Consider the following 10,409-nt stretch of genomic DNA (forward strand, 5'->3'; position numbering starts at 1 on the left):
GCCAAAATAACAGGATTTGTTCTAGAAACGAGATTTTTTCAGCAGAGTTATCTTAAGATGTCCCCTAAACAACCCTTTCAACAGAATTCATTTTCATTGAGAAGAACCTGAGAAATGGTAAAATCCGTAAAAAATCACTTTGACCCAATGTCACCCCCACTGACGGTATTTTATTCATAAAGTAGACCAACTATCCTTTAAACAATTCTCTACCAAAACCGGAAATGTATTTAATTTATATTTGTTAATTTGTCTCAAACTTTGTGGGGGCCTTCCCTATGACCAAATATGCTTTTTTGTGTCATTGGTTCACCCATACAAGTCTCCATACAATTTTGGCTGCTGTCCACACAAAAAATGGTACGTAAATATTCAAACAGCTGTTACTATTGAGTGAATTTTCTGATCAATTTGGTGTCTTCGGCAAAGTTGTAGGTATTGTTGAACACTATTGAGAAAAAATAGGTACACGGAAAAAAAAATTACAGATTTTTCAATCAACTTTTTTCACAAAAACTCAATTTCCCAAAATATGTATTTTTTTTATTTTCGAGATTTTTTGATATGTTTTAGGGGACAAAAAAAACGCAACTTTTGAGAAGCATGGTCTATGAATCTGCCGCCGAGTTATGATTTTTTAGAAAAAATAGTGATTTTTGGAAAAAAATCAAATTTCATGCAAAGACAAATTTGAAGTATTTTTTCAATGTAAAATTGAATTTCCAATCGAAAAGTACTTTACAGATTTTTTGATAAAGGGCTCTGTTTTCAAGATATAGCCACCGAAAATTTGATTTTGGCGAAATATTTGCAGTTTTTCGATTTCTTAAAAAAGTGACCATAAGTGACCATTTCTAAAAATATTTTTTTTTAAATGACATTGAAGAATGGATCTCGGGTTGCTAAGATACAATCGCTTAGAGAAAAAGAAACACGAAAATTGAAGATTTCTAAGTCTCACCAAAACAACCCACCATTTTCTAATGTCGATATCTCAGCAACCAATGGTCCGATTTTCATTGTTAAAACAATGTTGCGATCTTTTCGAAAAGATAGCACAACGACGTCAATATATCATATCTGTATGGACAGTTGCCAAATTTGTATGGAAAATTATATGGACAAACTAATTATGCAAAATGGCTGCTTTGGGCATACCGAGGGCACCAAAAAAGTTTCAGCCGGATTAAAAAATACAAAAAATTAAATAAAGAAAAAAAAAAGACAGATTTTGTAGAGAACTGCTCTTAAGCAAAACATTACATTTTATCAAAGCTTTCAAAGTATAGAAAGACTTTTGTGAGAAATTTATTTTTTAAAGAACTTGCTAATATTTGGTTCTTTTTATTTTCATTATAATTGAATCAAATTTGGGTCATTCCAGGTCAACTGAGTACACTTTTGGACTCGACCTTCACCGATTTGGACCAAACTTGGAGGGAACGTTTATCTATCGATATCCCAAGTTTGGTGCTGATTGGACCATCCCTCTATTATTGGCACCGCCCTCTTTTTTGACGATTTTCTAAAAAAAAAAAATTCTTTCAATCATAACTTTGCAACTATTTGAGCAAAAGACTTTTTACAGGATACATTTTATAAAAAATTGTCCAAGGAATTCGATAAAAATAAAATTTCAACTTTTAAATGCCCACTAATATTATATTTTATCGTTTTAAGTATAAAAATTCAGTTTTGACCAATTGCTTATATTTTTATTTGTTTTATTTTATCACCATCGTGTTCCCTGGACAATTTTACATGATAATCAATGTAGACTTCAAACTAAAATGAACTATTGACGAGATACAGCGATTTTACTGAAAAAAGTTTGATTTTGCGCAGCACTCGGAAGTTCATTGTGTACTTTTCAACAAAAAGGAATGAATCTCGCATAATTCGGTTTTTATATGTGAGAAACTTATTTCAGATTTGAATTCATAGGACAGAGTGCAGTGCAAAATCAAACTTTTTTCAGTAAAATCGCTGTATCTCGCCAATTGTTCATTTTAGTTTGAAGTCTATATTGATTATTATGTAAAATTGTCCGGGGAACACGATGGTGATAAAATAAAAATAATAAAAATATAATCAATTGGTCAAAACTGAATTTTTATACTTAAAACGTTAAAATATAATATCAGTGGGCATTTAAGGGTTAACATTTTATTTTTATCGAATTCCTTGGACAATTTTTTATAAAATGCAACCTGTAGAAAGTCTTTTGCTCAAATAGTTGCAAAGTTCTGATTAAAAGAAAAAAAAGTTTTTTAGAAAATCGCCAAAAAAGAGGGCGGTGCCAAAAATAGAGGGATGGTCCAATCAGCACCAAACTTGGGATTTCTGTTAACTATCGATAGATAAACGTTTCCTCCAAGTTTGGTCCAAATCGGTGAAGGTCGAGTCCAAAAGTGTACTCAGTTGACCTGGAATTTACCTTTAACTTTTCTTCATGATCAGAAAATATAAGTTAAGGTTTTGAAAGTGATTTTACATAAACTAGAAAAATATCACAAAAAACATCACTTACGTAAAGCCAACACCATGTAGCTAGTTGGGTTTCTTCCAGATACTCATCACGAACCATCAAATGTGTCCCACCAGTGGATACACACACTTGAACTAGGTATAAATTTAATAGCAGGGCGCGAGCGCGTGTACTGGATGGTTAAATACACCGGTCGGAGGCAGGTTCATATGGTACAGGGTGTACTGATTAAGTGGGTACAACATTCGAATCATCAAAGTTTCAATCATATCGTTTCGTGACACGCCCAAAAAAATGATGTTCGTGCGACAACCTGGCCAAAGGGATTTAAGGTCAGAACGCGTTTGACACACTTACTTGCGCGACTGCTGTAAACATTTGTAATTATAACTCGGGACTCCGGCAGCTAAATTCAACCAAACTTCGGAGCAATGCGCAGAATGGTCATTCAAGTTAAACGTTTATTCAAGGTCAAACTAGAAAATGCATTTTTCTCGGAACGTCGAAAAGTTACTTACGACAAAATAGCATGACAGCGTCGATCTAACAGTCTTCTCAAAGTAGCCGTCCCCACCTGTCCGCAACTCCCTGTAATAACTTAAACATTCCGTTCACGAAAAGTCTCGTCGCGTCTGCGTCCGTCCTCCCCAAACATATCAGCATCAGCCGCATCCACGTGAGTGTCGCGTCTGCTGGACCAGATCCAACTCTCGTCAACCACTCGTCATCATCGTCGTCCCCCGAAAAAAACAAAACTCCTTCGTCCGCGGCGACGATGCTGTCGAAGTTGACGCGACTCTGCGCGACTAAGAAGAATGATGAAAAATAATAATTACTTTTTTTAATTAACACGTTTCAAAGTTAATTGGTAGTGTGAGGATTTTTCCTTTCCCGTCCCTACGTTCTTCACTCTTCCTTCTGGGCTTGAAGTTCTGCGCAAGGTTCCTTTTCTGGACCGGGTTCTGGAATTCTCCTCAAGCTGTTGCTGCGTACCTTTAATGGTCCAGTTGAGATCCTCCTCCACCGCCGGGACTGCCCCGGTCTGAGAACGACGCCAGCGCTCTCTCGCTCTCTAAATGGACTAGGTTCAATTAAGGTCGGTAGCGTGTTCTACAGCGTTTCTTCGACGGGTTGTTCTTCGTCTTGCAAGGAGCTTTGACGAAAGTGTAACAACTTTTTTTTTTGTTTGTGAATCTTGCCGAGGTTTGATGCCGAGACAGCGAGATGATATAATCGACGTCTTGGCGTTGTCGTTGTGATGTCTTGTCACATTGTGATGCGATCATGGACAGCAAATTACTGAAGCAGTTTAGTAGGTCAAAAGCTGAGTGCAGAATAGTTGTCCACAAAGCGGCCTCAATTTAGAACTGTCAAAGCGGAACCAATTTACTGTTCGCAAAATAATATCAAGAAGTGGCAAGTATTGTGATCGATCTATGATGTATTATGTCAGGAATAAAAAAAGTAGTTGGCGTCGAGCTATTAAGGTATTCGAAGTTAAAACATCTTAAGAAGAGGGTTGAAATCGAGATTGGCATGAATCGTTGCTAAAATTTCAAAATCGCTATATCTCTCGCAAAACCAATGTTTATGACGCTTTTTGAAATGTTAGCAACGAATTATCAATAACTATGAATGGTACCAGCCAAATAATATTGGATATTCTCACACCGATATTTCGTTTTACTCCGATATTATCACTGCACATCAAAGATACATAATCTCAGAATTCCATTCGGTTGCTCTTCTGATTCACGAAATTCCACCTACTCTTTGACACAATTTTTCATCACGTGGATAACAAAAAAGGCCTCTTTTGGCCGCCCATCGTTTAGTACACGAAGAAAAAAGTGGGATGCACTTAATTTTCCATCGAAAACATCAACATCAACAGATCCAAAGTGTTTCAAAACAATTCACTTCAGCAGCAAAAAATATGTCACGCTTGAGCTTGAACATAGCCTTCTACTTTGTTTATGTTTACAGTTGTAGTGTTGTTGTATTAGTGGGGAGCAGTGGGGAGCTTTCGAAAATCACGTTACGCATTCTGTCTTTTCAGCACCCAGGTCAAAAGTCTACACCCAAAACTGGCATCGCTAGTATTATTTTATTATTTTCTTTATTAGGAGGTGGACAAAAGCCCCCTTGAGATGTGTCTAGCATATTCCAAGGCACTCTCTCAAAGAGGCACAAAACCACCTCGTCTTTTCGCATCAACAAGTACACAAAACTCAAATGATACAAGACGGGTTACTTTAAAACTAACTCAATAAATTAACAAAAATATCACAGTGTTCTAATATCTACGTGTGTATTGTCAGGAAGGGACTTGAGGAAATTAAGGAAACGGATTTTGATTTTGTCGCGGGACAGGTCAAAGTCGAAATGGTCAGAGCACAAGTTAAAAATACGACACATACTAGAAACTGGTTCGTTATGTCCGTAATTAGTCAGAGCTTGGCGAACCGTCAAAAAAGAGTGGTTGCGAAGTACACGCCGGCGGGTGTTAATATTGATCAGTTGCAAAACAGCGGGACAATCAATGGACGACTGCAGGAGGTCAGCTACAAACACTGCCTTTGCAACATCACGTCTTACCGAGAGAGGATCGAGGTTTAGCATTTTGCAACGCTCAGCATAGCTCGGAGGATTTAAAGGATCAGGCCAGGTGATGTGACGTTGGGCATATTTGACGAACTTTCGCTGCACCGACTCCACGCGTTGAATGGCGTTCTGGTAGAAGGAGCCCAAACCGTGGAACAGTACTCGAGCGTAGAACGAACCAGCGAGCAATAAAGAGCTTTGAGACAGCCTAAATCTCGAAAATGCTTAGCTATCCTAAAGACGAATCCTAATGTTTTGGAAGCTTTGGAAACCATATACGTAATATGGTCAGTAAACGTCATTTTGCTATCCAGCATCACGCCTAAATCTTTCACACAGGACGTCCGAGGTATGGTGGTGTTTGAAAGAGTATAGTCAAAGGAAATTTTGTTGCGTTTGCGGGTGAAAGTGATTGCTGAACACTTAGTTGCATTTAGAACCATTCTGTTATCGGAGCACCAGTTGGCAAACCGGTTGAGCTGCTCTTGAAGAAACTGACAGTCTCCGGTCTCCTCGATTACAGTGAAAAGCTTTATGTCGTCCGCGTAAGACAGCTTGTGACATTTAAGCAGAGGGTGCACGTCGTTCATATAGAGGAGAAAAATCAGGGGACCCAGGTGGCTGCCTTGGGGGACGCCTGAAAAAACAGCAAATATGGCAGAAATTACGTCACCCACTTTCACGCTCATTTCTCGTCCGGTGAGGTAGGAGCGAAGCCATTCGAGCAGAGAACCGCTGAAGCCCAGTCGCTCGAGTTTAGCAACAGCAATACGGTGGTTTAGCTTGTCGAATGCTGCCGATAGATCCGTGTAGATGGCGTCAATTTGTTTCCGTTTCTGCATGGTTCGTAGGATGAAGGACGAATAGGTGACCAGATTGGAACTGGTAGAACGTTTCGCCATAAAGCCATGCTGTTCCTGGGCGATATAATCACAACAGTTGAACTTGATGAAGTCTAGTACAATGACTTCGAAGAGCTTGCTTACAGCGCAGAGTGCAGCGATTCCGCGGTAGTTCCGGACGTCTCGTTTAGGCCCCTTTTTGTGAACAGGGAACACAAACGACTTCTTCCAGAAACATGGGAAAACTCCGGTGGAAAGCGAGGTGTTGAAGAGTTGAGCCAGCGGTTCCGCGAGTGCATCGCAACACTTTTTGAGTACAACCGCGGGAATGCCATCCGGTCCACAGCTGTTGGAACTCTTCAGGCGGGCGCAGGCACGGCGAACGGACTCGGAGCTTATCACCGGATGAGGTCCGATGGGAGGTCGCAGTGGAACGTTACTAGCAGCCCTAGCAACTTGCGAGTCTGCTACAGTTTCGTTATTGAAGACACTGCAGAACTGGCGCCGGAAAAGGTCACAAATACTCTCGGTGGTTGTAGCCTCATCACCGTCGAGTACCATGGAGGTTGGGAGACCAGTTTCTTTCCGCTGCTCGTTGACGTGGTTCCAAAACTTTTTGGGTTCACGTTTCAAGCGGCTCTGGGTGCGGTTCAGGTGGCGGCGAAAAAGTTGGTTGTTTAACAAACTGTACTTCCGGTTCTTAGATCTGTAGTGGTTTTTCCAACGATCTGTCGGATGCTTGGCATATTTTTTGAGTGCGGCACGTTTCACGGTCTTAAGCTTCTTCAGGCGGTGAGTAGACCATGGTGGATGTTGAGGAGGTTGCCGCTGTTTCTTCGGAATGAAGACGTTGATTGCTTGCGTCAAAATTTCCGTCCAAGTAACAGCAGCTTCGTTGGCGTCGAGATTGGCCATCAGTCGAGTCCAGTTAACGGTTGCCAAGAATTCGTTCATACCATCGTAGTTACCATTGCGGTAGTCTATGAAGGTACTACCGTTCGTGTCACTAAAGGTGAACACTGTACACGAGATAGAAACCAGGAAGGGCAAGTGGTGACGAACGTCTTTCACGAGAGGTGAAGGTGCTGGGAGGAGGGCACAATTGACAGGTACATTTGAGCTGGCATAGCAAAGGTCGAGCACGTTGTTGGAGCTGTTGCACAAGTCGTTTAACTGGCTCAGGTTCGCAGTCGAATATTCGTCCAGGAGATCGTGTTTAAGCTTGTTCGAGGGGGTGAGAGCAAGATTTGGTAGCAATTTGTTCGTCGGGGTGCGTGTCCAACGGATACCCGGAAAGTTGAAATCGCCGACGATCATTATGCTGTCATTGACTTTCGTCTTGGATAAAATCCACGTCAAAGATCGTCTGTGCTGCTCAAAGAGAGTCGCATCGTTGTCAAATTTTGGTGGAATATAAACAACACACACAAACAATGTGGATGAGGCGAGAGGGACTGAAACCCACACCTGTTCTGGACATGTGCAATTCGGTGGGATCAGTTGGCGTGGCTTGAGACTGGAGCGGACGGCAAGAAGGACACCTCCGCCTGAATCTTTGCAGCTGTTTGCGGCAGAACGATCGCAGCGGAAAACCTCGTATTCGGTACCGAAGATTTGACTCGAGAGGGTAGTTGGTGACAGCCAGGTTTCGGTAAATGCATAAAAGTCGTAAGAAGCGGAAGAGATAGCGAGATAGTAGTTTGCGATGGTAGTGTTCATACCCCTACATTTTGATAGTAGAGCAGAAGATTTGTCGCTTCTTCACGATGCAGCGCAGCTTGGTTAGTCGTACGGTCGGTTGGTGGTGGAGCGGGTGAAATGGCAGACCTTAAACCATTGTTGACCATTGCTGCCTGTGGTGGACAGCTTCTGGCATCTGACCGTACAGCGGAACATACTGGTTCATATGGGGCACCGCCAACTGACTGGGATGATAAAATGGTAGCGGTAGATTGTATGGGTACAGACGTGCTGTGTGCTGAGGCTGATTGGGAATCATTTTCGGAGCGGGCCGGCGACGAGGAGTCGTTGTTCGTAAACTGCGTGGGGAAGCGAGGTTGTTCAGTGGTTGCGGGTTGTGTGAGGAAGGACCAATGAGCTCGGGAGCTTGTCGCTTCACTAAAAAAGGCTTGATTGTAACACCTTCTGGCCAAAAGTCTGTAGCGACAATCAAACTCTCAATTGATTCCGGAACGCTTAGTTTGAACGAGAGAAACGTGAGGGGCCTGGCAGAGTTACGATTTTTGCGAACTAACTTTTGACAAATGATGCGGGCGGAATCGCAGTTCGTTTTGTTTTGTATGTAGCGTATCAGATTATCACAAGTCTCGCTTGGAAGGAACCGGGAGACGTAAAACCACTTTAGCTCAGCCGAATCGTCAGAGGTGGACTGTTCTGGAGGGGCTACCAAAAGTGAAGGATGTTGTAGGTTGCTGATGGTGTTAGTGGTTTCACAATAATTTGTAGCTTGTGTAGTGTGAGGTGTACAGTTTTGTTCGAGAATCTGGCAATTGGGTTCCGAGATGTTTGAATCTAACAGCTGTTGACACTGCGTAAGACTGGGTCTATAACAATTAATCCTATTCCCTTCGCTAACAATAAAACTAGTTTTGCATGGAATGAAGTTAACTTTAGGAGCTTTTGATTGCTGGTAGCTTTCCACAGAAAATCGTGCGTCGGGAACAATGCGGTTGGTAGCGGTAGATGACGAGGAAGATGTTGGTGCGGCGTGGGTTAAAGCCTGAGGCGCAGTCTGCAGCGGCTGCGTAATCAGAGGCGGAGGCGGGGCCTGTATTTGCGGCGGCGGCAAAACCAGAGGCTGGAGCAAGGGCATGGTTTGCGGTGGCGGCTGCGCTGAGACCAGAGGCTGCGAGGGAAGCATGGACTGCGGTGGCACAACCAGAGGCTGGGACGAGGGCATGGTTTGTGGTTGAGGCGGGGCCTGAGGCGTGATTAGCAGCTGCTGCGAGACCTGCGAATGCGGCAAAACCGCCTGTTGTACCATAGGATCAGTTGGAGGCAGTAATGCGGTGGTCGAGTGAGCAGCAGGGGCCGCGTGAGCCGCGGCTGGATAAACGGCGTCTGGGTGAGCGGACGCTGATTGAGCGGTGGCGGCGGGGGTGGCGACTGCATTCCGAGGGGCAATCGGTGGTGTAGTCCCGTCAAGCTGGGCGGCTTGAACGATGGAGCTATTGGTGGTACGAGCGGCAGCTGCGCGTTCAACAGCCAAGGCAGCCGCTCCCAGAGCAGTTTCCGAAGCAGCTCGGAGCAATAGATCGGCGCAGAGCTGCTCAGCATCAGGTCTTTCCTCAGCGTCTGAAACGGTAGGGACTGAATTATTTGAATCGAGCGTTTGGTCAACCGGAACGTCAACTCTCATTATTTTGTCTGGCTGAGGTAAAGATGGTCTGGAGAGACTGCTTGATCGTGGTCGTTTGTCACCATTCATGATGGATTCAAAGATTTCGGTGAAGTTCAGAGGATCGTGGTTTCCAGGGAACTCAGCATCCAGGGCAGATGGACGATCAGCACTGCAGACGGGCCTTGAACATATGATCCTGATGAGCCGGCTCAAAATCTGTACTGTGTCCATGAGGGCGCCGACTAGCTTGAGCGTTGAAGTTGAACGTTGCAAGATGAGATCGATGGTGTTGCTGTTGGAAGTCGCCTTTCGTTTTTCTGGATCGCGGCAATTAGGACACAACCAGCAGAGGCCGGCGGAATCCCGCAATGGTTTGATGACGGTGTTGTCCAAGTTTGCGCACTTGAGGTGCACGCTGGTTGAACAAATTTCACAGCGAACTCGGGGGGAGCGATTTGCTGCTTTGCCCAGGCAAACTTCGGCGTCACAGTGCTGGATTTCGGCATTCTCGATATGTTGCCAATAAAGTGTTATTGGTCGGCAGCAAAGATCAAATCCGGAGGGTGGTCACTTGGAGGGTAACTTTATCAACCAGATGGCGAGCGCGCGGTAGGTAACAATAACTTGTGAAAAAGACTATAGCTGCGGCGTCCTATCTCGCCCAGCAAAATGAAGTCGATAAAGTAGTCGGTTTCGATGAGAAAAAGTGGAAAATGTGGTCTAAAAATAGCGACGCCATCCCCCTATTATTCTATTGATTTTGGCACTGAGCCCTCAATAAATTTTGAGAGAACGATTATCTTCATTCTGAATTTTGGGTGTATACATTTCATTCGAATCATAATCACCGTACGACAAGATATTACTACACCAACATTCTCCGGACGGGACTTCAAAAAAGAGCGAAAAAAGGAAGTTTCGCTGCGTAGACCTTATTTTGATAAATGACTAGTTTCACTCGCGCGCCCTGGAGCCTATCTCGCGCGCACTTTTTTTCGGGACCTCTCCGAAATCCCAGAGGGCTTGTTTGAAAGTTGTGGACCGGCCGCCGCCGACCATCTAAAGTCGTCAATCATCCTAGGGACGAGAGATACGTGAGGAATCTCGCCCGTTT

The 10,409-nt window shown here is 43.6% G+C and overlaps 1 protein-coding gene across 1 annotated transcript in view; it reads right to left on the bottom strand.

Moving 5' to 3' along the window:
- Nucleotides 1-8,854, bottom strand: part of LOC119766072 — a 34,757-nt gene extending 25,903 nt beyond the window's left edge. The window contains exons 1-2 of the mRNA XM_038250452.1: nt 8,618-8,854; nt 5,770-7,155 (exon numbers count right to left, since the gene is read on the bottom strand). Coding sequence (XP_038106380.1) covers nt 5,770-7,155; nt 8,618-8,854 — 1,623 coding nt within the window. The remainder of the gene's footprint in view (nt 1-5,769; nt 7,156-8,617) is intronic.
- Between the last annotated feature and the right edge of the window lie 1,555 nt (nt 8,855-10,409).

Source organism: Culex quinquefasciatus, chromosome 2 (genome assembly GCF_015732765.1).
Source record: "Culex quinquefasciatus strain JHB chromosome 2, VPISU_Cqui_1.0_pri_paternal, whole genome shotgun sequence".
NCBI classification, from domain to species: domain Eukaryota; kingdom Metazoa; phylum Arthropoda; class Insecta; order Diptera; family Culicidae; genus Culex; species Culex quinquefasciatus.